Raw genomic sequence first — 27,838 nt, forward strand, 5'->3', positions numbered from 1 at the left:
GAAGAAAGAAAGTGACGTATGAGTGATTCATTTGGTCAGGCATGCCAGGAAATTTTCTGCTCTTGTATCAGTCCTAAAGAAAATTAGTAGCCAAAAAAGTAGTCATTGATTTTGTAAGTTATATTAATCCCACTATATATTCTATATTAATGTTAGGACAGGTTTTAGATTAATTTATTTAAAGTATATAGAGGCTTTTCTTTGCACATAGGTTATGTCAGTGTCCTATAAATTCCATCTCCTTCCCTAGGCACTCCTTGAAGGCCAGTGGTTTGAATCTGAAAAGAGAGCACTAGTGGCAAAATACCACCATTGTTAATTCTGCTGCTGCCAGGTTCTCATGACCCTCAGCAATAACAAGTTAATTCCAGAAATACAATTACAAAAATACCAATATGCTTGACCTGCCAAGTATTTCTGTATCAGCATGAAACTGCAAAGGCGGGAGGGTGATAGAGGACTCCCCACTGTCTCAAAGTTCAGAGAAAGATGTAATTCTCTCATACTCATTCCCATGGCTCTGCTGCCATTTGCCGTGTAAGATCTGGAGTTACCATGGAGGAGTACCGGAGATTCCTAGGGTGACAAGAACATTCATCTTCTGGCTTTACACTTAATACCTACATTTTGTATTTGAACAAGCACTGCTTCCATCAGAGAGAGAAATATTAGGGATTGTTTTCCTAAAGGAAATTTTATTTTGAGTACTTAATTTCCTGACAGTATAAGTGCAAAATTCTGCTGATAAAATGGCGAATGAATTCTGAGAATAGAACTGGATACCACTTGAATCAGTCAATTTCTATCTGGTAGCTATTTAGAAAAAATTCTTGATAGGTCTCCATCTTTCTGAAGCTTGGCTGTTCACTGATTTCAATGACACACTAATCTATAGAACATAGACTGTTTTATCAACAAAGTCAGGATGTTAGTCCTTTTTATAGTACAGAGGTTTTTTGCGGGGGGTTGATTTTTGGGCCTTTTTGCAACTCACTTTCTCATGCTTAGTGGTACCTTGAGCTTCTCCAAGGTTCTTTTAGCTTGCAGTAAACAAATATTTCTCCTTATTTCTCTGCATATATGCATGGCCTCAGTTCATTCCACTTTTAGATGTTGCTATGTGACTAGAAGAAGGCTGATACCTTGCCAGTTTGCTACACTGTGCCTTTATGGAGTATCCCTGCAGGTATTGTAATTGTTGCTGATGTTTGCAGACCATACTATTGGAAACAATTCAAAGTGCTGTTTTCCAGAAGCAGTATTTATAATACAATATTAAGTTCCTATATGTTTAGATAGATGCTTTATTTGTACACGGATTTTTCAAAGATATACAGGAGCTCATATAGACTGATACAAATACTTAACGTATTTGACATTAAGCAGTGATAATGTTTTTCCATCCCAAGATTACTTCTTAATATCAGTCGTGACATATTGAATAATGTATCTTCTCAGTTATTTCCTATTAGATGTTTTTGCATTTATTCATATGACTATAAACCTATAGGCCTCTTCCATATCAGCATGCAAGTAACTTTATTTATAGTAATAATAATAACTATGCCAGAACATTTATATACAACATGTATATCCACAATAAACTTTTAGCTGCTTAGTGAATGTCAGTACAGTCTGTTAGTGGCTGACAAGCAAATTCCTAAAGATGTGAAATTTCTGGACTCGGGAAGGCCCTGGAGACTGGGTTCCCAGTCTTCTGCATTCCCAGCTACAGCTGGACATGGTTGGTGTTTAGTTTCAGGAATCCATTAAGTCTCAGTTCTGAATTTTATGTTATTGCTTTTCGTTTGAATGAAAAAAACCTTCAGAATGTTCCATATTGTCATATTTTTAAGGATTCTGAGAATGTAGATTACTTAATAGTATGATTTGTGCAATACTTGCCAGGCCATGGCCTTATTTCACAGCAGTGGTTTGTCTCATATTTCTCTTCTTATATTTTGTATTTCTTGCATTTCTTGAGAGACAGATGTTCTGTCTTGCTTTTCTATCATACCATGGCCAAATCCTGTGCTGCTATATATCATAGCTCCTTTAAAAATCATCTCCTTGGGTCAATATTCATTGAGAAATGCAGCTTTCACTTCATCTGAAGCAGATTTGAATAGCAAAGCTAAAAAGAAAATGTGAATTTCAGAGTCTGAAAAGACAGAAAAAAAATGTATTTTGTAAAATGTCAGCTTTAAGCCAGCTTCATGATTTTAAAGAAATGATGCTTATGATTCTTGAACATTTGGTTTGGGGAATATTACTTTCAATTATTTAAGGATTTGTGATGTTTTCTTTTGATTACTGCAGGCTTAAAAATTTGACAGTGTAGGAGGTTCCTTGACTGACATTAGAGCATTCACAAGGATCCTTTGCATATCCTGTTTACAGTTCAAAAATGAAAATATTTTGACAATCAGACCATGCTGGTACACCTTATACTGCAAATAAGCAAAGGCTGCATGCATGCAGATATGTGTACAGCAAGTAGCTATGCTACAAGAAGGGATTAGGAACAATTGCAATTCATGGCTTGGTTCCATAAAATACCAAACTTCAAAAATCACTTTAATTACTTCATGCACTAATTGATTTAATGTAAAATATTCTGCCTGTCATTCCAGCAGAGGGCAGTAATTTACATACAGTAATATCAATTAGTGCATGTACACAACATGTCACCCTACAGAATATTAGAGACAAGAACTGGTTTTATTAAGATAGTGCAATATTCAAGGCATACGCTATCCTCAAGGATGGAGTGGCACCCAGAAGCTTTATTTTCTGTGCTTTTGCAGCAGAACTTAATGACATCCAATTACAGTACAGTTTGTGCAAGTTGTACTCAGCTCACTAAAGTAAGTCATCTCCACACGTGCCAGTGCTACCTACAGAGGTGTGCAACATGTGTCCCCAGTTTAATGACATAACCCCTGCAGACTGAGGGACTGTGGCACAGCTCATACATTATTTGGGTCACTTAAAGAAAGAAGGTACGCCAAAAAGTACATGTTTGGTTCCTAAGGTATCCACATGAAGTTCAAAGCTATGCAGAGCAGGTATGGCCTCTCCACTGACAGGGCAGTCTGAAGGAGCATGTACAAACAACCCTCCATTCTCTAGCACAGAGTTCTGAAATTACTTCCAGCAATTAGTACACTTAGCAATGTAGAAGAAAATTTCTGACAATTAAACAATAAAGCGTTTTCAGCCAGCATGCCAATCAAAACTAAAACATACTCTGCTGTGTCTAATCACCAGAGTGAACCATATTTCAATAGATAATTTCATTGAGATACTGAATTTTTTATTTGTTGCTGTCGAACAGTAAGTATATAGAAAAGTTTTTCTATCCAGAAATCATTTTTACAGATCCAGCAACATGCTGTAGTACAGTGCAAGAGGAGGCAATGGAACTTACAACAATTTTGTTTCTGTAGGCTGTAGGAATTAGACTTCTAATCTATTTTGAAAACACTATGACTTGAAATTTATGCTTAGCAAAAAAATTATTTAAACAATAAGTATTTCTTTAGCAGCAAGATAAGTTCATTAACTTCAAAATTGCTTGCTTTAATTTATAAATACTTTGCAAATTTTACTTGTCATAGATGTAAAATAATGTGGGGATAATTAGTTTCTTCTGTTGCTTGAGCTAAATGTGTGGTACTGGTGCTCTGATAAACCAAGCAGCATATTTTTGGGGGAGAACTGGTTTTCCAGGCCATGATGATGCAGATGGCACTGAAGCTTTGCAGGTCAGCTAATAAAGAAGCACTTAAAAAAAGAAACAACCTCACAAAACTGGAGTATTGGATTTGTTATAGAAAGAGTTTAGGGAAAATTGCCTTTAGGACAGCAGCATAGTTCAAATGTACCTTATATCATATGTAGATCTGCCTGAGTTTGAGTGAGAGTAGCTTGAAATATCTTTTTATATGGTCTTCTGTTGCTGTAATTTATGAAGAAATTCAGGGTAGCTGTCAGTTCCAAGAAGAGGGTAGCATAAGGGCATGTTGAAAGGATTAAGTCAAAATCAAAATTAGAAATGTAACTTCTCTCAGTCAAAATACTGAAAAAATTACACTTAGCATTGCAAAAAAGGGTTCCTAAAGATTTAGGAACCTCCTCTATCGGTTCATAGTTCATATTTCCCTAAAGTGTCTTGCATACGTGTGTTAAGTTTATGTTGCATTCACTACATAGAGGAGTGAGGACCTAAGTATTTGTCCCAACATTTAGGTTATTTTTCCATGTGCCTCTAATTCCTCTGGTAAATACACCTCTTTTCCCCCATCCCAGTCCCACACATCCTGATCTGAATGACATGCTTTTTCACAGCTTATCCAGAAAAATAGTATAGTAAATTATTTAACACTGAGTCATTTATGTGTCAGTTGACTGCTGAAAAAATATGTGAATGGCATCTCATGGTCTTGCTCATTTTAAGAGGTGTCTTTAAAATAAGGACAGATTTTTATTGAAATAAATCAATTTTACAAGGAGATTTCAGACCTTGGACTTATAGCAAGAAATAAACTTTTTATTTATTACATTGGAAAGACCACAGCTGGGAATGCACCCATTAATAGACACAAACAGATGGATTCTGACAAGTCTGTGAACTATTCACACTATTCTTTAGCAAATATTTTGCAGTAATCCCAACTTGCAAATGTTATTTCAGAAACAAATACGTAACTATCTCAAGACCCAAAACAAGAGTCACAAGTGGCTTTAAAATACTGTGAGTTGATTATGCATATGATATTGTCAATTGCCATCATCATAAAGCTTCAGACAATCAAATCACTCCCTGATATGCAGAGCTATCCCTTCGCCTCTCCTTCCTTGCCTGTTCCTTCTAAAGAGTTTACAGCCATCCATTGCAACATTCCAGTTGTGCAGGTCAACCCACCATGTCTCTGTGATGGCAACTATATCTGAGTTTTCCTTCTGCACAGTGGTGTCTGACTGCTCCTGTTTGTTGCTCATGCTGCAAACACTGACGTAGATACACCTCAGCTGGGCTGTTGATCCCCAGCTGTGATTAAGCAGAGAAGTTCCTCTACCTGGGCACACTCCCACAGCTGTGCTCACAGCTGCTACCTGGTACTGGCACAAGAGCAGGTGGCACCTGGGTGGCAGCATGTTCCTGCCAGAGCTGTCTGGGCAGCTGTGTCAGTGGTGCTGGGCGTGGAGCTCAGCATGGCCATGGCTTTGTGCCAGGTGGATACCGTTGCTCCGTGGAGGAGCTGGCACTGCCTCAGCACCTTCCCTGCAAACTGCTGCACCACGCCCCGGTCACAACTGCTCCCCAAGGGCTTATTTTATACATGTAGCCCCCTGTCAGCCACTGTCCTGCTAACTGTGGGTCCTGGAGGCTCTCAGCTCCTGCTGACATTCCTGGTTTCAGTTACACTGTGTTAAATCTCCTACCATTGCTCCTGCCCCAACAAGGTCCCTGTCCCATCAAGGAGTAGGGTATCTGTAGAGATGTGATGAACTCAGGATTTTCAGCAGAGGCTGGCACTGCTTTTTCCACTTCCATTTGTGGAAGTCACTGCTTGGGAGAAGGTGAATCACATTTGTCTTCGGGATAGTTCACTGAACAAAGTACAGAAAATTAATTATATGATACAGGCAGTTAGTTGCTAGAGGATTTGATTGTTATAAGTAGAATGATAGGAGAACTTCTGTGTAATAGTGTAACTAGGGACTCAAATCACATACTTTCAAGTAAAACCAATGTGTAGCATACATTGTTTCTCTTCAATTTTTAAACTTTATTTTGTAGCTTTCAAATTTTATTGAACATCACTATTTCTAGTCTCACAGGAAGGTAAAAATGACTATTGATTACTCTTTTCTGCATTGTTTACTACTTCATTCACCTTTACCATATCTTCTCTTTTCTTAGTTGAGATTTTTCAAGCTCTGAGACAGCATTGAGCATGCCAGCTTCCTTTGAACAAAATGGGAAATTATATAGCCAAAAAGACACAGTCAACTTTCAAAATGTCAGTAATCTCCATTAATTTGTATAGCCAAACATACGTACATTGAACCTCTACCTGAATTTCTGTCACATGGTGAGGCATTTGGGAGTTGCCCAGTTTCCTTCCTGGAAAGAAACTCTTATAGTTTTGTTACCAGCTAAACCTTTGGACCATTTTTTTCCCTGAAAGTTACTTTAATAAAAATAAAGAGCTTCTCTAAAATCTGTAGAAACACTCTCTATTCTAATGTAGGGATAGCTTTTGTCATCCTGACTTGACTTGCTCCATCACTCCTGAACAAAAACAAACATTAGTTCATAGCGAATCAGAAGAATATGGTTTTATATCAGCTTGGCAAATGAGTATTTTGGTGATTACATTTACGCTCTCTGTATATCCCTAACAGCTCCAAATGCTTTTGTTTCAAAACAAAACTGCTCTTAATTCAACAGAACACTTACATGCTGTATAAATTTAAATGGTTAAGTATTTGACTCATATGGACTAGTTTGTTTTGTTATATTTAGCCTCTAAACCAACAGTATACTCTTTTTAAAAGATTGTCTCTTAAATCAGTGTGTTTGGATGCGTGAGTTCATTAGAAACAAGAAGGTGCCAGAACATAGATATTTCTGATATATAATAAAGCAGAAGATACTATACCTAATCTGATTCAAGTAGAGGTCAAATACATTCCAGAATCTAGGTTAGACAGGACACCACCAAATAAAATTGACTCTGAAACATCTGGTTTGTTTTATACAAAACCATGGACATGCGTAATTACTAAAGGGCCTAAGCTGTTTCTTTTGAAGGCACACTAAACAACAAGGACAGCAGGACAAGTGTTTACAAAGCCAAGGCATATACACTAATCATGGCATGGCAGCATTTTAAAGAAAATATCAAATTCAGAGGTATTATACAACAGCTGGGATGAATTGTAGGTAGAAACTCTTAAATCTCTGGATTCTAGGTCACAACAGAGGTTATAATGCAGGGCACTCACTCGCTCTTGCACTCCTTTGTGTTGCTTTTTCTTAGGGGAGAATCAGGACTTGTAGAGGGCTGCAGCCATTATCTCTTCTTTTATGGAAATCATCAGTTGGGTGCAATCATTAGGGATCTTGAAACTGGGAAGAAGTTTATTGCTGTGACAGATCGGGCAACATATGGAAGGAAGTGAGATGTTCTCCAGAGACAGATTAAGTTTTTTTCCAAGGCATTTTACTGAAATTTTGGAAAATAAACAGGTCATTAATTGAGTCCAGATTTAGCTACTGCAAATTGTGCAGAGATGTTGCAAACCAGATGCTTTTTCCTATTTGTTTTTACAGCCCTTTCTATTTATAGATGACCTTATTTAATGACTTATTTTCTTAATAGAGGGCATTGTTTTTCACCAGAAGTCTTGTCTCAATTTTGCCAGTAGGTGCCTGACTAAAACATACATGTTCACACAGTTACATGGAATAAAACACTCAGCATGATAAATAGGAAACAATCAGTAGGAAGAAGTTAGCATTCAATTTTCCCCTGGATTTCTTAGCGTATAGCAGTTTCCAGCCTTTCTCTATGAAGACCCTCCTAGTGAAATGGTAGAGACAAAGACAGCCATCCAAAGGACAGCATCTTTAGACTTGGCTTGCCAATGAAGGTGTGAATACAATCCATGTTGGCTTTCCCTGGCTTCCCAAGGTATGCAACACAGTCACTGATATACCTGTCAGCCCTGTTAAAGCACAGTTTCAACTTAAACTCCAGATTAAGGTCGGATCCCAAAATGGAAATATAGCAGCCAAGTCAGTTAAGCTGTACCAACTGACAGAAATATTTGAGGAAAGAAATATTCATTCCTTTTCCACTTAGGTTTCTTTCAGTCTTTAGAATGCAGGCATTATGTTATGCTCTATCCACACAATCTTGATTCATGTTATAAATAGTGTTCAGAGTTTAAAAGATCTGTCCTGACTTGAAAGGAGTGAGTCCAGTGGGGATGCCTTCTAAAAGGATCGAGCTAGTCACATCAGGTCCTTTACAGTCAAGACAGAAATAGGTACCTCTGAAACCAAGTCCTGTCATCCCAAAATAGGTGTGTGAGACAAGGGGGATGAATTGCCCTCCAGTGGTGCTTATTTCTTTCCATAATCCTAGCCAAGTGACAGCACCAAAGACCTGCTTCCGTAAGTGACAGACGGGGGAAAGCCATCTCTTCAGCTGTCACCTGAGAGCTTTTGATATGGAAATCAGTGAGCCACTAGCATTGCAGAAGTTTAATTTTAGAGATTGCTGCTCAGAGCATCTCTGGCTTCATTTTAGGATACCTGCTCAAGTAAGCAAAGCAGGAGATGGAGCTGATGAGGCACCCATGACTTAAATGGCGCTTGAACATGCACTTAAAGTTACATGTTCCGACAGTAACCAGACGGCATACCTGAACCTTGCATGAATGTATTTCCTCATTTCCAGTTTATTCTGGGGAGGCAGATTGTGAATTGCACGTCTTTAGAAGACATGCTGAATTCATTGTAATAAAAGCTGTGTGATTTTACTTGTGAACCCTGACAGGTTTAGCTAAGCAACAAGGGCAGCAGCTATACAGAATTCATAATGCGTATTTTAAAGTGCATTTTGCAGTTCACTTTTCAAACTGTTAGTTAGGTACCTGATGTGTGAATATTTATTGTACTGTGTCCTCAGTCAGCACAAAAGTCCATCAGCCTCAGGGATCCTGTTTTTCACAGTAGCTGCTAGTGGATGCCTAGGAAAGAGTTTAACAACATGACAAGTTTGTGGTATGACCTCTTAGCTTCCAGGTCTCAGTAAATAGTTCTTTGCTGATGTTGTTAACAAGGTTGCCAATTAGGAACAAAGTAAGAGGGAGGTTTATGATGTGACTGTGCACTTCCTAACTGAGCTACACCTAAGTTGATGAGACACAAAGACTGTTTCCCGTTTGAAATATTCTGGAGACGTGTAAAGCCTCACATCACAACTGCTATTTTAGAAAGCTAATTTCACATCATTCAGAGGTGTCACAGCCAGAGCTGCCTCCCTGTCACATGAATGGTCACTAGTCTGAGCAAAGGGGGAACAAAGTTTATTTTTAAAGCAATACAGGCTTACTAGTAGTTGAAAGAAAATATTCAGAACTCCATTTGGTTTTAATTCATCATCCAACCTATTATGTTTGGTAACATATTAGGAACCAGTGAGTATTTTATTTGTCATAAGTTCCTCAGGAGATAAAAGAAGGAAAAATAAAGACTGAAATACATGAATCTCTGTTCCATTCTTTTGCAAGCCAAGAACAGAGTGCATACAAAGTATGCCAGTTCTGATCTCAGCTACATAAGTGCAAATCCTGAGCACTTACAGGATATACAATGAATTCTGCTCTGGAGTAAAAGACCACAGCAGCACGGTCTGGAAACTTCTTTCAGGACCCACTTTTGTCTTAATTTTACATTCTTATAGCTCAGAACGGCACTTGCCTGTCAAAATCTGATTGAACAAGAGAAAAATAATATTGGTAAGCAAAAACAGGACCAACCTTCTTCACAGGCCAGGTGAAAATTCGGTTCTGCAATATTTAGTTGCCCAACTTCAGATACTTCAAAGAGGCCTTATGCTCAGACTGAGGAAACCAACATTCCCAAAAGTCAGAGCTTTGCAAGTGTCATGGAAAGATCCGAGATGAGTAGTTCCTTTTGAAGATTTTGGCCAAGGAATTTTTCCAGTAAAACTACATTCCATAAACATGGAGCAACACCTTAAGTAGACAACAACAAATGAGGAACACTGGGATTATTTGAAACAGAGCTGTATATTCAGAAATTGGGAAAGGGAGGAAGCCTGGGAGAGGGATGTGATAGGATGCCAGTATAAACTTGAGGGTAGACGGCAATATTTTCATCACACTGGAACTGAGAGAGTGAAGTAAAACTCACAGCTGGTATGGACCTTATCAACCAATTTTCTTGGTCTGCCTTCTTTGAGCAGAGGGGGAATCAACAGAGGAGAAATCTTGGTAAGTGGCTGCTGAATGAGGATGTGCAAGGGAGTGTGTGAACTAGAGAGGAGAGAGGTGAAGTACAGCTATATGAGAGACTGGAGGAGAAGGAATGTCTGCTGGAAAATAATTCACCTTGCCTGCATTGCTGCAAGTTGTAGGCTATCTCTGGCTCTTTCTGTACACTGGAAGGGTTTTCCAAAGGCAGGCTGTGGGGAAGGAGAGGAGCAGACTTCCTGCCCTTTCTTGGGAGAAGCAGTGTGGTGGCTGGCAGGGGAGCTATTGGAAGCCTTTTCCACTGTGTCACTCCTGCTATTTGGCAGGCTTCCACTCTTTAAAAAAAAAACAAAACACCTGAATCTTGTCAGCAAAAATTACTTTATACATTAAGACACATCAGCACTGTGGTGTGTATAATGCACGGTGCAAACTGTGAGTGAAAAAATCAAAAGAATGCAACATGGAGTCCAGAAATGGAAAGCTTGAATTATGCACAGAGCAGCTGATTGCTGGGAGACGGAAAGTCTTGACTAGAAACTTGTCCAGTTCATAAGTATCTATATTGTAAACTGTCCCACTGCTAGTTTATTGTGAAAGGGATTTTTGTGGGGTCTGGGGGGAGCTTTTTATTTTTTTTAATAATAAAAAACAATACCTATATGTGTATATATATATGTAACTGATACTCCTAAATTTTCTGATATGCAAAAAGAAATTATTTGGGATTAAAAGGTATGGGCATCTTGCATTCTTTTTCAGGCATATGGGACAACTAATGCAGTGTACAGAACACTTGACATAGATTACACTGAATTCTGGCTTTGGATGAGGGATAAGTGATGCATGCATGTCCCATATTCCCCCTGGCGTCTTTATTTGTGAGGCTGCTAATCAGGCACCAGTATGACTGAAATTATGCAGCCAGCCAAGTGTGCAAGTGTGTTGGTCATACTTGCTGTGAGATAGTGGGTCAGCCTTAAAGCTGTTGTCCCATTTTCATGCTGCATTATTTGAGACACTAGTGCTTCATCCTTTGGAACAAAAATCTGTAACCTCATGGAATTTTCACTGCTCATCCATACTATTTTCTGTGCTGGATCTTTGTTTTGGTTCAGAGATGCCCAAGCAGGTGATCTGGGGGAGGGAGAAGAAAATGTCATGTGCACCCTGATCTGCAAGGCATGGGCAAGCACATACCCAGATGCCATAAGGTTGGACCTCAGTTCTGTGCTGTATTCACTGTCCCCCCTCACTCTTGCAGCAACAGCATAGAACTGACACATGTCAGGCCAGGTAGTCCTGCACTGCACCAGGGACACTGGCTGCCACAAGGGTTAATTCAGTTTACTTTGGTAGGGAGATAGGAGAGGTGGAGGCAGAACAATTCACCAGCTTCAGCAGAGGACATCCCTCTCAGAACCACTTACCATCCCACCGTAACCTAAACTTCTACCATGCATCAGCCAAAACCCCAGCTTTCCTGGGTCTCAGGAAGAGTAACCAGCAAAGGAATGGCTTTGCTGTACCTAGTCACTGCCTTGGTGGTGATGGCTTGGGCATTATAGAATAGAAAATGAGAAATTTGAACTGTCATTGAACAAAATGTTTTATATGCACCCTGCAGAGTACTTCCTTGTATGCAAGGCTGCATTGCAGCCATAGAGTCAAGACTCAGTTTGTTGGTTAGTGCATATTGCTCTGCAGAGCCACATGTGCAAACACTACATCCTTGTTACGCAGTATTTATAAGATCTGATAACATGCATTTAAAAACATATTGGGAAATCTGAGTCATTCCTGAAGTTTGGGCAATAAGTGTCTCATTTGAATGAATCCACTACAGGTGTGGGACCATTTTAAAGGGTGTTTATTTTCTCCTCAATTCATGCAGGTACGGTAAACTTTAGCCTACCTGCAGTGGACTGATACTTATTGTCAGCAAATCTGCCTACAAAATAGTATCTCCTTTTTTTTTTTTTAATGTAAGCTAGAATAGTTGAGAAAGGCAAGGATTACTGTTATCAGTCAGGAAACTGATACAGCGACAGGTTATACAACTTCCCTGAAGTCTTCTAGCAAGTCATGGCCAGCTAGTCCTGCGCCCTAACCATCGTGTCTCTCTGCCTCACTGGGCCAGAGACTGAAATCATGCAACAAATATTCATTGATTGCAAGGAGCCTGGAAAATTTCACTCTTCTGTGCATCAGTCGCATGCTGCTGTGTTTGAAACAGTGTTGCCAAAAGCTATTCTGTTCTGTCTTGTTGCTTTGTAAAAGCTTTTGGCATTGTCTCTCTAGCACAGAGAGATGAAAAAAACCTTCTCTTAAAACCAAGTTAAAACCTGAATATTTCCTCTCTTGCCCATTTCATCACCATGGTACTGAAGTCTTGTTGAAAACAAAATAAATAGCAAAGCCCTCTCATGAAGTCTGTGAAGGCATGAACCTTCAGCTGAGATAGGAGTGTTCGCCTGTGGTTCAGAGTGACACCAGCAGTAGGGCTGTGTAGGGATTTACAATGTATTTGGATAACTGTAAGAAACTAAGTTTATCTAAACACTTCTTATGTTATCAGTGTGTTATCCCAACACTTTGTTAGTGAGACTGTAAGATTAGGATGTGTGTAAACCCACCACTACTTAAATTTATTTACACAGTTCCTGTGGGATTAGTTTTAGTAACATGGGTATAGATTCAGCAGATGGAGTTGCACTAAGAGTGTGGAAACTGCTTTTATCTCATTCCTGTCATAATACTCTCCAAATACTTTAACAAAGGAGGTCTGTCACCTGAAATGTCTTCCTGTCTTTTGACCTCTGTTTTGAACTCTATTTGTTTGGGTTTGGTTTGGTTTTGGTTTGTTTTTTTTTTTTTTAATTTACTGTTGAGAACCACTGTTTTTAGGGACTTTACACAGTGTGGGATGCTGGCTATTCTTGGCCTGTGAGGAGTTCAGCTAAGGCCAGTGGAGTCTCTATTCATATGCTGGTGTGGTTTGACTGAGAAAAGATGTGATGTTTAAAACCGAACAGGAGTGAGACCATAATGCCTAAATTAGCAGTCAGGCACTGGATGAAACAACTGACCCCTTCCAATGACTTTATCCACCAGCCAGGAGTTCCTGGTCCCTTCTAAGCCCCAGGGAGAGCAGAAGGAACAGAAAGGTCACATCCTCTGAGCCTGACACTGCAGCACACAGACCACCAGCTTACACTTCACCAACAAATGTGACAGGAGGGCACAGAGAGGCTGTGCCCCGGGGAATACTGTCATTCCACAGGCTCCAGCCACAGACCACAGGAGTGGTTATTTTGATGTATTTATGCACTACCAGTGCTGTTAGGATCTCACATTTACATAGTCCATGAGGTGGGTGCAATGTGGTTAGGTCAGGCAAGAATACAGACTGGCCACTCCTGGTCAGTCCAGTCCATGTCAAGTGTTGGCAAGTGGGCAGACACAACTATTTTGGGGAAAATATAATGCTGGGATAAGCGTGTAGTGATCCTGTATATGCTATATATTCTGCCTGCATTCACATGGTTCAAGGAAGTCCTGAGCCATGAGCTGGAATTTTGTGTTTAATGCTGAATTTTTCTTCCAAGAATTTAATCCATTTTTAAATTCTGCTAACTTCTGGCAGCCACAGCATCCTCTAACAACTTCCAGGGGTCACCTATGCATTTATGAAGAATTATTTATGTTTATTCATTTTAAGTCTACCCCATGATCATTTCACTTACTGTTCCCAACTTTATCCACTGCAAGAAAAGACCCCAGCACACCAAGTGGTGGGCAGACCTTTGTAAGAGCATAATTATGTTTGTTGGTTTATGTTCAGTTACTTTTCTAAAAAGTTTTTAAATCCTCTTTGCTCTTCTTTGTTCCTGCTGAACACTTGTATTGGATTTTCATAAACCTACCCAAGATATATGTTTCCTCAGTGATAACAGCTCCATTAAATCTTGTCACTTGTCACTGTGTACCTTTAGGGTGATTTTGATCCAATACATTTATCAACACTCAAAAGCTACAGTTTTAATGCCTTCTCAATCATTATTTTAAGAATTCAATGTTTACAACCAATTTCTGTTTTGACTTCCAGACTAATTTGGTATCATCATTATATTGTGCCAACTAACCACTCAGTTCCTTTATAAAAATCATATATGAACAGTGGGCAAAACACTTTCCTGTCTTTAAGTTGCCATTAAACAAAAAATGGCCTTTTTATCTGTGGTAGCTGAGCTTTGTTATGATTGCTTGGTAGAGGATCTTCGAGGAACATTTTTCAAATCAGTTTCATGTGGCTTATTGAACATCCCTGAGTTCCTCCACAGGAGAATTGATGAGACGAATCAGTTCAGCTTTCTTGCCATGACCCTCATCATCTTGGCTTTTTGCATGCATCCCTATTTTTTTAAGTTTGCCTGGGTGGCTGGTGGGTCAGTCACCTCCTTGAGATCCTTTGTGCCTTAATACATACTACTGTTGTACTGAGCTTTCATGTGATTTCTGATCCTCTGCTTGTATTAGAGCTGCGTTCTGTGGTTTGGTCAGGCCACTGATGCTTTTGTAATCAGGAGGTGCTTTTTGTATCAATACTATCCACTGAACATATGGGTCTTAAAATGTGAAGGGATAGGCCTCTGATGCTGTAACAGGGACACTAGAACAGAAACAGCAATACTAGAACAGAAGAAAAGGATATAATCTACTATTCAGAAACCTCATCTCCTGGTTTGAAGTTTATCTTCAAGGGAGTGTATAAGCCTGTCTCTCATGCATAAGAAGAAGCCCTGGGTAGCAATGTTCATTTTTAAAACTCACTATCAGACAGTTGACATAACAGCTGATTTGCCTCCAGAACACATCAGTATCAGGCTTTCCAGAGAAACAATCCTCTGTTGTAATGCTGTGCAGCTATTAGCTGTCTCCATCTCACTTCCTGGGGATGTAGAAATCTCATATAAACTTTTTTCCTTTTGCCCCAGTCTGATTCCTGGCAGCACCAGATGAGCTGCAGAGCCTCAGTGCCCCAGCATGGCCTCAGGAAGACAGTCAAAGTGCCGCTGAGTCAGAGAGAAGCATTTCTGGCTGCTCTAGAGACCCAGCTGTTTCATGCCCTGTATAAATGAGTTTGCAGCCTGTAGTAATCCCAGAAAACTACGCTCAAACAAACATCTGTGTTCAAACATAAAGCATTTTTCTAAACAATAGGCAATGAACCTTCTGCTTTTGAAAGTCCTGGACTCAGACATAGGATTCAAAATAGGTGAAATAAGCGAAAGCTTCATCTTAAACACTGCTTTGGATACCCTGCATGTGAATTTTTTCTCTTCCTAAATTTGAGAAAGGAGAAAATGCTTGTTCTTAACACATGAGCTGCTGTGCAGGCATCTTTAAAGGCAGATACAGGGAAGAAATATAAGATGTGTGGCTAGGAGAGGGATATGTGGATAGGACTTCAATATCCAATCTAGGAGATATTGCATATATAGGATATTGGATTTGATCCATATCCAGCAAACTTAAGTATTATTCTACTTGCAGAATTATAGAAGGGAATCCAGAGATCAGCAAGTTAAAAGCAGAGGCCTGATTTTTTTTTCTTCTGTGACTTGAAAACAAGAGTTTCCTGCTTCTTCTAATTACATGTCACTAATGTTAATAACAACTGTGCTCCTCTAGTGAATAGGAAGCTGTTTTGTTCTCACAGAACCAGTGCTTTCAAATGAAGAGAAGCCATCAAGTTGCCATTTAATTTTAGATGTGACATAACAAGATAAGTGCAACTAACAATAAAAGGGAAATGGGTCACTGCGGGAAGATCAAGTGCCTGATTACTGTGTGAGAACAGCAGGTTCAATCCAAGCCCAAAGAACTCCATGCCAGGTACAACAGCATGGACCTATCTCATAGTTCACTGGGAGGGGTGCATTATAAGATGTAAGTAAGCAGTTCAATTATATGTATATACAGGAATACAAGTGAGAAAGTGCTGTTCATCTCAATTTACCCTGTCTGTAGCATTGTCTCATGCCTTTGTGAGTAACACTGAAGCCAAAGTGGAGCGTAGAAACTCACACTGTTGTTTTGCTCAGAAAAGCCAGTCACAAGTAGATAGTTTGTTATCAAATGTATTTTAGCATTTCTAGAGTACACCATACTGTTTTCTCCAGCTGATGACATCACCCCATTCTCAGTGAAATGGAAGCAGATCTCAAGTCCTGCCTGTGATACTTCAATGTATATTGGTAGTCATGGGGCAGTTCTTCCTGCAAATAGTTTGCTCTTTCTTTCTCACACCAAATGCAATTTCAGGGAGGAAAAGTGACAGAAAGACATAAAAATCAATAAACAGAAAATTAAGTGTTGCAGTTCTGCCTGTGAATGCATACAGAGGGAGTATGACTCCTTGGGCCGACTTTGTCAGAGCATGCAGTTGTCAGTAGTGCTGTGTAAGCCTTTAAGTAAAGATTACTGGTCTTCCAGAACATTTCAGTATCCATTAAGTCACCGATTGTCATGTTAGATGTGACATGTAGTTATTACACTATAAATATGTATGGGTATTTCTGATTCATATTTTAAAAAACCACTAATTCCAGATGTGCTTTTATGAAGGAATCTCCATTCCTGGGTCACTTGCAACATGGGAACATGGGGTTGGGTTTCCATCTCATGGGCTGTGCTTTTGTCATGACAGGCAGCAACTTCAAGTTTGTGTTGGAGCTCCCCTGTAGCCTTTGTAAAATGCACGAGGAAGCTTTTATTTTGAAGTGCTTTTATGAGATGCATTAGCATGAAGTTCCGTGTTGCTCTATTAACTATTCCAGAACCTGTCCATAGACTAAGATTGAAATATTAATTAGTGCTTTTATATAACAGCTTAGGCTTCTATAGTACTTCTTGTCTGAGAGGCTGATGGCCAAAGGGGTTCCTTCATTTGAATGACACATTTTGGAAAATAAACAGTGCCAAGGCAGTGACCAAACAAGGAGACAGTCATTTTAAAAGTATGCAGTGAGGACTAATTCCTTCCTCCACCATGCACAACTTCAAGCACAGGAGCTTTCAAACGTGTACCACAAGACCAGCTAACTCTTGTTGTTTCTTGTTTTATTTGACTACTATGCAACTACTGGACTGAAGCCAAAGAATTCAGCCTAAGCACAGGCAGCACTCGGCAGCGCCGAGCCTAGAGCAGCCCGCCGGCTCTGAAGTTGTGTTTGGACCCTCATGTCTGGGAGGAAGGGAAAGTCACCACCCTGAAACAGAAGCTACTCATTCTGCCCTTTCTGACCACTCAGATGACCTACTGAGGAGGCTGGGAGGGGAGCTTTGCCCTGCTGTCTTACCTTCTGGTGGGGACACGGGAAGGACAGGCTGCCACAGAGGCACTGAGGCTGGTGCTTTGCTGTCTGTTATAAGCACGTAACTGGGCTTGTTGAGCCCTTAATGGACTTGTTCACTAGTCAATACCTTACTTAGGCTCTTGTTCTGTTTTTCGTTTCTTTGGACTGGTTTTTGAAGCATTATATTTCTATTAAACTTCTTCCTACTCTTTGGAAATACTGCAGGGAAGAATGCAGAATACCATTAGTTGAAAAAGTCAATACATTTTCCAACAGAAAAAGAAATCCTTATGAAAATTTAAGCAAGTGGTATGAAATGTTAATAATTGCTTTTCACTAGCAATAGCATTTTTTAAGTAGAATTAGATCAAAGAACTACAGAATCATCAAATAAAAATTTCCCCACATGGAGGTAATGTCTCTCTGGATAAATACTGTGCCCATCATTGACACTTCAGAGTCTCTGGGATATTTATTCTTAAAAATTCAGCAGCAGAGTGACTGGTACACTGGCTCAGCAAGCTGGGGTAGGAGTGGAAACCATCCTTTCCCCACTGTTCAGGCTCTCTCCACTCACACCTGTGAAGCAGTCCTGCCTTTCCTCTTTGCACAGCAAGGCAGAGAGGAGACCGGTCATTCCCACTCCCTGGCTGTCAGTGGCCAGCCCTGTTTGGGAATATAGGTGGTAGTGGTGCCATATCTTTTGTCTTGAATTTGAAGTGTCTGCTTAGAGTCTCAGAGAAGACCATGCAGGCACCTCTGGAGCAAAACCCAGCATGTATAGGACTTGCAAGTGCTGTTAATGCTAATAACAGGTAATGGAGGCTTTCAGTCCAGAGTATTCATTTTAAATTTCTAGTACCTGGAATTATACCTCTCCATTTTATGGCACTGGAAAATTCCCACATTGATGAGGAATAAAATTCATAGTAAGAACAGATTGTGTTGTAGTAAAACACTGCCCTAGGGGGTTTGCATGGAACAAAATTTTAATGAATAATTGTGAATGAGAACTTTCTCCTCATCACATTTAGGTGGCTACACCTGCCCGTGCAAGCTTACCTGACCCTGTCCTTTGTAAGCAGGCAGGTCCCAGGCAATACCACCTCATGGCCCTGGCCTTGTGGGCAACCGTAGGCTGGGAGTGGGAGGAGAGCTCCATTGTACCAAGGCATGTCGTGACATATTGTTGGCCTCAAGGCTGGAGAACAGGACACAGACAATAAATGTCACTGCAGGTGGATGTCCTAGTGTTGTTTGGGGAGGTCAAGATCCCCCATGGTGTGGGATGTGGCTTGAGCCCCTTCTGCCTGGGGCTTGCAGCCACTCCAACAGTGCTGTCAGCTCCCAGTCCCCCAGCTTGACTCTGGCTTCATGGGAAGGGGTATGGAGGTGGCAGCATGGTTCCTGAGGTGTGCAGGACCCGTGCAGGACCCATGCTGGCCAGCCAACCTGCTGCCTCCCCTGCACTACTGCCTGTGCGTGGGTTTTGGCAGGAGCCTGTTCAGCCACGAGGGTGGAAGAACCTTCTGAGTGGCTGTCATTTACAGTTCTGTAACACTGTGAAGATGATTTCCAGGGCTGCGAAATTACTTTATGTGATTCTTTAGAAAATGACTCACACTAGGCGTATGTTAAACCAAAATTTTGATATTTTAAAATATAATGAAAAATTGTTTGACTAGGAGGGCATATTTTTACTCAGGTTTGCTGCCCACTTGCTGATAAAAATGGCAGTGTTCTGTTTCAATATGGTTAAATACAGAAATGGCATGTCCTGTAAACTCAATGGTTGATAGGTAAAGAGTGAATGAAAGCAGATACCCCTCTGTCTGTTAAAAACAAACAAACAAACAAACAAACAGACAACAAAAAAGATGTTTTAGTGGGGAACCTGAAGAATAGAATCTCTCCATTCACTTTCTCTCTTCCAGGCTGTGGCCAGTTCTTGGTAGCATTAATATTAGGGACTCTTGGGTTTTTTACTGCTGCATGACTGTTGCTAGGTGTTGTTGATTTTTTTTTTCATCCCAAGGGCTTCTCTTGTTCCACTGCTCCTTGTCCCATGCGGTTTTGGAGATTCAGACAGCCCTTCCATAAACGGACTTTTTCTTGGCAAACAGGGGTATGATTTTTAGAAAAATAGTGAGGGCATCATTTCCAGAGATGAGTCAACAGCTGGGCAACATAGAGCAGAGGAGGAAAAGGATTTCGGCAGCCCTGCATACTCTAAAACAGGCATTTGCGAGCGTCTTCAACTTTTTTCTTCTTTGCTTTCTAAAGTGGCCTGGTGCAACCCCTCCGTGCTGGGTAAATGCCGGTCGGCCGGCGACTGCCGAGGCTCCTGGGGCCGGGGCAGGCTGTGCGGGGCTGGGGCAGGCTGTATGTGAGGTGCTGGAGCAGGCTGTGTGTGCGGAGCTGGAGCAGGCTGTGTATGCGGGACTGGGGCGCGCTGTGCGTGCGGGACTGGGGCAGGCTGTGTGTGCGGGACTGGGGCAGGCTGTGTGTGCAGAGCTGTGGCAGGCTGTGTGTGCGGGGGCTGGGGCAGACTGTGCGGGGGCTGGGGCAGGCTGTGTGTGCGGGGGCTGCGTCAGTCTGTGTATGCGGGACTGTGGCGGGCTGTGTATGCGGGACTGGGGCGGGCTGGCTGTCCCGCTCCTCAGGCTCACTTCCACAGGCTGCACCGGGAGCGATTGGCTCTCGCGGATCATGTGGGAGAAGCCGGAATCCCGGGTTGTAGTAGCTCTTGGCACTCCTTTTTCGTTAAAGCGCTCACTCTTTGCAGCTCCCTGGGGCTTGTTGCCTCAATCCTCTCATTACCCTGATTACAATCTGGAGTAGCCGCAGCGGGCACGGCGGGAGCGGCGATGTTGAAGCAGGTGCCCCGGGCCGCGGGCACGGGCTGTTATTACCTGAACGCCGTGTCCCCCGAGGGCCAGGAGCTGTACTGGCGCTGCGATCAGCCCGCCCGGCGCCCTCCCTACAGGACCAGCAGGATTCTCGCCCGTCACCAGCTGGTGACGAAAATTCAGCAAGGTGAGTTACTGTCAGGAGCGCACCTTTGCATGGTTTTGGCGCCAGGTCTGCAGGTCTCCTCTTCCGTAAGAGAGCAGGTTTTAATGCCTCGTATTTCAAGATATTTTCCTGTCGTCATTCCAGACTAATCTATCTTGAATCAGAGTTTGAAACATTCATACTTTTCTGTTTCCACACATGCACACGTACACCAACAGCCAAGAGACAAACACTAGTGTATGATTAGCTATTTAACTAAATTACCTTTTAATCATAAACTGCTGTGGTAGTTTAGGGTTCATCTTTTCTGACTGTCAGAGCAGTTACTGACACCAGTACATTTGCTCTGATTGCTACAGGTAAAACCTACCGTGGTTATAAGTGGTTATCTAGTTAAAAAAGAAGCAGAAGTCCAGTGAGACTGGAAGATGGCAACTGGGATAACATCCTTTGGCAACTGTCAGAGGGTTAAAAAACTTGTCACATATCCTTAAAAATAATTGCTGACTTGGCTTTCTGCAGCTGCTTAAGCAGTTACCTAGACAGTCATTACGAATATATTGATTTGTTTTTTCTGGAGTTATATCCATGCCCACTAAAGCTAAATGCATATTGGCCTCAGAACAAATCCTTTGGCCTGTGCATGCAATTTAAAGTCATCTTCAGAATGACTAATGTGAAGATAAAAACACGAACTAACTGTACTGATTCTTTCATATTAAAAAGCAAATCAGTAAGTAGTTTTGTATTGATCATAGTTTTATATGGCATCCTGTTTCCAGGAATACCAGTTTCCAAACTGGTTGTGGTCCTATATGCAGCAAGATGTCATGTAAAAAAAATAAATCCTGAGGATAACTCATTTTCTTGACAGCTTGTGAAAAGGTATTTGATTCTGCTAACTAGGGGTGGGCAGTAGAGTTAGCATCGTTTACTGTCATGTCTGATAACTATCACAGAAACTGGTGTGAGCTTCGGACATGCAGCTGTTAAATGGAGTGGCTATTTCTGTGTGTTGCTTTCCAGTAAGATTCTTTAGATATGCTGCCGTTGAACTCTGGCAGAAGTACAGGGATAGCGTGATGAAATTTTATTGCATTTATAAAGAAAACAATGCATAATTCTTGGGCCAGTTTTTAAAAGATGAAAAAGATAGTTTCTGTGGCAATTAGGAAAATGTGGTTATTTGAAAGGCAGTCTCAGGAACTGGTTGTGTTTGAAGGATACTGGTCCTCACTGCAGCTCTGATTTCAGGAAGGATATTATGTCATTCTGTGTACCCAGTGTACAGCCTGAACTGAATGGAAAGAAAGGGTAATTTATTTCTCTACAGGTTTACTTGAAAATGTTTTGGGTGCAGTGCAAGTACCAGCGTAGAGCTCGAGAAGCATCCACTGAGGATGTGCTGGATTTACACACCTTTTCTACCTGTCATGGTGCTGTTTAACATTGCCTCTTGTCATCCATAACCCGCCTGGCACAGCCAGGACTGCCAAAGCCACCCAGTAGTGCCAAGGCTTTGGAGAGGCTGCATGGTGGGACAGTGAGGACTTTCAAAGTCATAGCTTTCCTTTCTGCATCTTGTATGGATGGTCAATCTGTGGTGAATGATCTCTGCTCCTCTTTTGCAGATTTCCAACCTGTAATGCACAGCTTTGTGGAAGTGATATTTGTGTTACAGTTGATGTTGATGTTTTAGTTCAGTGGATTCAATATTTGTGTATCTTTGATCACTAAGAATACACTGTTGCTTCCTTCACTTCTTTTATTGATGTTAAACTGGGGAAAGATCCACTGTTGATTAAGTGTCTGTTCGTAAGCAATACGGAAATTACGTGTGCAGATAGATGCTGATGTCTGTCCACAAGTCCATATGTAGGAAGACACACATCTAGTACAAAACCATAGCCAAGGCACACATTTTTTTCTACAGTGCCCCAAGTAATGAGGAATAATTTTTATGCAAATAGCTGTGTTAATAATACCAGAAAATCTAAGTCTATCTAGTATAACTCTATCTGAAACCTCCACTTCACACTCTAGATGAAAAACCTGGACTTTTACCACGTTTTGCTCTGTCAACATGTCACCCTCTGTGCTTGCCCTGTTCAGACTGTGAGCAGTGTGAGGGTACTGAATCAGCCTCAGTCCCTGTCCAGAGGGTACTGGGGAAGTTCTGAAATATGGGTGGGTGTCCTCCTTTAGAGGTGAATGAGTTTTACCCCATTGACAAATGGGATTTATGACTAATGGAGGGCCACAGAGGAACTTATCAATAATACATTGAAAAGTAGATCAGGAGATGCAAGATGAGAAACAAAACTTTTCAGTCATCCACTTGAATAAAGCTTGTAAATCATTAGTTGCTTGAATTTGTATATTTGTATCATGCATTTTAAGGCCACTAAGATGAAGTATTTGAATGCAGCTACCCAGTTCTTGTGTTAGCACCTCCCCAGTCTAATAATTTGAATTATGGCATATGTTTAGAAAAACATCCAGCCTATATTTTAATATCACTGGAATGGTGAATCCTGCCTGCTTAATTGCTTTGCTGAAAACAGATCTGCCACATGTTCAAGTGCTAAACTGCCTTGGGGCTTGTTTGAATACCTGCTCTCTACTTCTTACCTAGATATTTTTCAGTTGATGGTTTTCAGATTGGAGTCATCCACAGTAGGAAACACTGAAAATTTTACATCAGGGATATTTTTTCCTTAGTGAAAGGAATGATTTACAAAATAACAACACATTCAATTTACAAGGCAGTCAGAGCTTCCACTCCTGGTTCAGTAATGCAGTGCAATACAAGTTGCATATACTGCTATCTTTTCAGTTGTTAACTGCAGGTACTAACCTAAACTCTGCTAAATTACTCTATCCTATCATGCAATACAGCTTTTCTTCCTCCTTTGAAAAAACATTTGCTGAAAAAGCCTTCCTTTATATTTTCCTTTGGTGTTAGTTAAAAATAAACTAAATGAATCATTTAGAGGAATTATACTGTTTAATCAGTTCTAAAAAGAAAATCACCACAAGGGAAATGACAGGAACCAGACTGTTATTTCAATCAGATCATACTTTGAAAGTCCTAAATATTTGGTTCATGTACACCACTGCGTCCTTGAGGCAGAATTATGATGTGGCTTGTAAATGTGAGTAGTAATTATCTGTCTGATATTAAACAGGTATTTTCAAAATGTGATCTTTTTGATGATTCCCTTTCCCCCATAAGCCCGTTAGTTCCACACTGAAGGGGACACATGCCTCAGCATAAAGGAACAGGGTGTAGCATGCTTGGTCTGAGGTATTTGTTCAAACTGTGTGTGCAGTAACTGTATGAGAATTCATTAGCGATTACTCATGTTTTCTTTAAATAAATAAGGTGGTGACTTTCAAGAATTTATATTACATGAGTCACAAAGTTGTTATTTCTTTCACAGTACATGGCTAAATTCAGTGCAGAACAGAAAATACAAAAAGTAGATGTAGGTTAAAAAAAAGAATTAAGGCCATACTCTGAAAACTTTAAATTGAAATCATTGTGAAGTACAAGTAGAATGTAAGGCAAGGTGAACAAAGCCACATCTGCCCCAGTATAGCTAGGTGTCACTGGTAAAGAAATGTTCCCTTTCATCTACAGTAGAATTTGATTCTTAGGCTGCACATTCAGTAAGAAAGTAATATGAAGAAACAAATGCAAATACAACAAATTCCTATTTTCAGTGAGTAAATTCCTGCTCACAGTGTGTAATGCTCTGTGATTTGTCTCAGTTTATGTCCACAGGCAAGAGCAGTTGAGGAAAATGGTTTGATGGAATGATCTCAAATTAGACTTTAACTTTTAAGGGCAAGCTCTCCAACATCAGCTGATGCTTTATACTCTTATGTGTTGCAAGTTCAGTTTTGATCTTTTATGTGTACTATGATCTTTTTCTCACCTGGATTTGTCTGGTTTGAACCAGTGTTAGAGGTGCAAACAAATCCACTTTTCTGTCTCACAGTTTTCCCTTTGGAGTTGGTTCAACATGTTTTAATTCTTCTCTTTTTCTAAGCAGGATTACGGTTTGTGGGAAGTGATACAGAAGTATGCAAGTGACTTGGCAAAACATTATGAAATATAAGTGACTTAAATGTCAACTGTTAATGTACCATGAGCTGTAATATACTCCCATATTCAAAAGGAAACAAGGAAGTCATACAAGTGAAAATGTTGTAGTGATAGGCTGCATTAAAAAAAGCCCAAATCAAATTCTTGATATGCACACAGCTATGGATTACTGGGTGGGTAATGGGATACAATTATAAAATTAAAGACTATGGTTTTGGTCAGACATACAAAGAGGACAAAATACAGTTGTACAGACAGCCTGAACCATAGCATTTGTCATGTGCTGGATGCTGTCCACTTTACCCACACATATTTGAACCTCATTTTCTGAACCCAGCAAAGTACAAGATTAAACAACAAGACTCAGCCTTGGTGGTAATAATACAAACACGCTCATTTAGGTCTTCTCTGGCCAGTGCCAATGATCTACTGCCTCTAGAGCATGTAAACCAGTAAGTCAGAGCAGCAGCAGTTTGTAGTTCCTTTTCAACCCCCAGTGCCTCTGCTTGTGGTTGCTTTGTGTCTACAATCCAGCTCAGATGTACAGGAGAGGCTGGAGCTGGGGCTGGTGTGGCCTGAAGCACCAGGAGGAGCATTCTTAGCTTCAGAGCTGCCTTGCAGACCTCACCTGGGACATGGTCCATCACCTTCTCTGTCAGATATGTCTGGGGTAGACATGTGCTCACAGCAGTGGGAACTTTGGGTTGGTTTTTCCATATAGTATCTGAAGGTCCCTTAAAACCCTTGGCACATGAAGCTTGGCACCTTGGCACCTATGGCACATGAAGCTTCTTCAGCATCTTCTTCCTCACACAGTCTTTCCTTAAGTCCTTAGCCCTAGATTTGGAGGAACTAGAGTTTTTTGATTAAATAATAGTATTTCTTTTAAAATACCTGTGTCCTGTACTTATACTCTGAAATGGTTGAAGTACTGTTGTGAAACTTCAACACAAAAAAAAATGTGAATGTCCTGAGGGATATTTATAAATTCAGAGTGCCCAGAGGTGTGTTAACATTAAAAAAAAAGGAGTGAAAGAGTGCTGACCAGCTAATTAAAGTTTTAAAAAGTTTGGCTTCATAAACATCAGGACATTTAAAAGGTATGAACTATCACTGGAGTCACTGTCTGACAAAGAGGTTCAAAAGCTGAAGTTATCAACAAATACCTGAGTGATATACATCAAGAAGTGGCCTGTGTGGTAGTGGAATTGGATTAATTGATAATAGAGGCTAATTCTGTCCCTATAGCTTCACAGACAAAAAGTGTCAGTGCTACTTCAGCTGACGCATGCAATTGGGACACCAGAAAGTGAGTCTTGGCTCTCCTTTAAAGTTAGGAGACTTTCGCTCTATTTCACTTAGAGCAGGATTTGAGCCAAGGTAAAAATCTTGAGACTTTCTTGTTTTGAACTTGTTTGTGGTGAAACAAACAGCTGTAGTTGTGCTGTTTATCTTCGGTATTGATCATGGACAAGACTGAATTTCATGTTAACCCTATTGTGTAATTAGAGGCAGTAATATTAAAAGAAATTTAATCAAATAAATGAAAGATGTATGCTCAGTGAATGAAACAATGGACTAATAATAATGGGGGTATTTTAGTTTAAATTTAGAAAAGTCACTGCAGTATATACAATGCTACCTAACAGAAGTAAAATAGAAATGACCCACAAAATCAGATTAAGAGAATATGTACATAACATTTTTGTTACTCAGTCTCTTATGTCTGTATTTATACAGAAATCTCTGAAAATACAGTGCAGTATTTGTACCATGAGCACTGAAAGTGTTAATTAAAAAGATCTGCAGTTTTAGGTTCCAGCCATATACTTTTCTTTCTAGGCAATAGATAGTTATGGACTTTTTATATTGATTAAAATGTAAGATATGAAGTAATTGATAACAGCTATAGTTGTTGGTTTTATCTTACTCATTTCATACAATATTCTCAGACTTTTAATTGCACTTAAATATATGAGCTGTTTCATATAGAGCATCACATGTGTTTTTATTATTGTGTAAGTGCCTTAAAGGACTGAACAAGCCAGACCCTTGTAGCTAGGTTATTAAACAGTTGTCCATAGCTGAATCTGTTGCTCCTTGTAATAGCCACTTTTGCGGGCAAAATGATTAATTACTTGGCCTGTGGGCTTTATCCAGTGTATAGTAGTTGCGTCATTTCTCTTGTATACAGATTTTACAGGTATTTAAATGTGGGCAAGTCAGTAAACCCTCGTCTTCACTTTTTACTTAAAACCCTCTTGAGTTTCCCCTTTCAGGTTCAGGTTCCCCTTTCAATGGGTCAGCTGACCTTAGTGTAGAGCAAATTATCATAACAGTAGCTGCACACCATAATATAGTAGAGGAGAGGAGGGCTTGAGCACCTTGAGTTGGACTGTCTACAAGCTGTTCAAAAGCAGACAGTATGATTCAGTGAATTTGAGATTATTGTTTAGCTGAAAAGGATGTGAGTGACTCAGTTTGAAAACATTTTGTGCATTTTCGTCTCTCATCTATTGCAGGACTGAGGAGTTTAATTCTGCCAGAAGAAAACAATCACTCCAGAGCAGTTTGGAATACATAGGATTTTGACTAACATAGATGCACAGATGAGCAAAAGTTCTTGTCCTTGTGATAAATTAGGTGAATGCAGAGAAGTAACTTAGTTTAAAATACAGGCAGGGCAGTACGTCTTAAGTAAATACTGTGCTGGAACATATCAGACATTTTGCTTTCCACTGAAAGTCCCTTGCCAAAGAAGGATTCAGCCCTACAACTTACTCAGATGAATCTTCCACTGCACTAAAGGAGCAAAATAATACATCCTAATAATGTCAATTGGTATTGTTTTAATGAGCTAGATATTGCAGGCTTTTGACAATAGTGGTTCTCTCTTTTAATCAGATTGTGCTAGAAGAAAATCTGTTTGTGTGAGCAAAATTTTCAGGATTTGGAACCAAAATATGTATTTATTTATTGTCATCTCTGTCATTTAGCCCTGCTGGCCTAAAGGGTACCTGACTTTTTTCCCCTTAATGTGTCACTAGTGTCTTTCATGGTTTGTTTACTTTATTGATTGGACCATGCTTGTTCCTAATTCTCCATCACTTGAGTGGTTTAGGAGTATGGATAAAAGCAGTGAGTTCAAATTGGAATCTCTAATTTAATTTTAGCTTTCATCCTCTTGAGTCATAAACACATACTCACTGGCATCTCCCACCTGCCAGACCTACCGTTTTCTCAGCTGGGGAGATTTCTCAGCTTCCTTCTTGAAATCACATTCGCAAGAAAATATGACAACCTCAGCATTAAGGAAAGGCAGTACAGCTTTTAC

General features: G+C 40.3%; 1 protein-coding gene across 3 annotated transcripts in view; it reads left to right on the forward strand.

The window, feature by feature from the left end:
- STARD13 (StAR related lipid transfer domain containing 13) overlaps positions 1–27,838 on the forward strand; it is a 291,483-nt gene that overhangs the window by 152,464 nt on the left and 111,181 nt on the right. The window contains exon 1 of one of the 3 annotated variants that reach the window (XM_071552814.1): positions 20,124–20,414. The exons of the other annotated variants lie outside the window; for them this stretch is intronic. Coding sequence (XP_071408915.1) covers positions 20,246–20,414 — 169 coding nt within the window. The 5' untranslated portion in view covers positions 20,124–20,245. Of the gene's footprint in view, positions 1–20,123; positions 20,415–27,838 lie in introns of those variants that run through there. 3 annotated transcript variants of the gene reach the window in all.

The sequence above is a fragment of the Pithys albifrons genome, chromosome 1 (genome assembly GCF_047495875.1).
Source record: "Pithys albifrons albifrons isolate INPA30051 chromosome 1, PitAlb_v1, whole genome shotgun sequence".
NCBI classification, from domain to species: domain Eukaryota; kingdom Metazoa; phylum Chordata; class Aves; order Passeriformes; family Thamnophilidae; genus Pithys; species Pithys albifrons.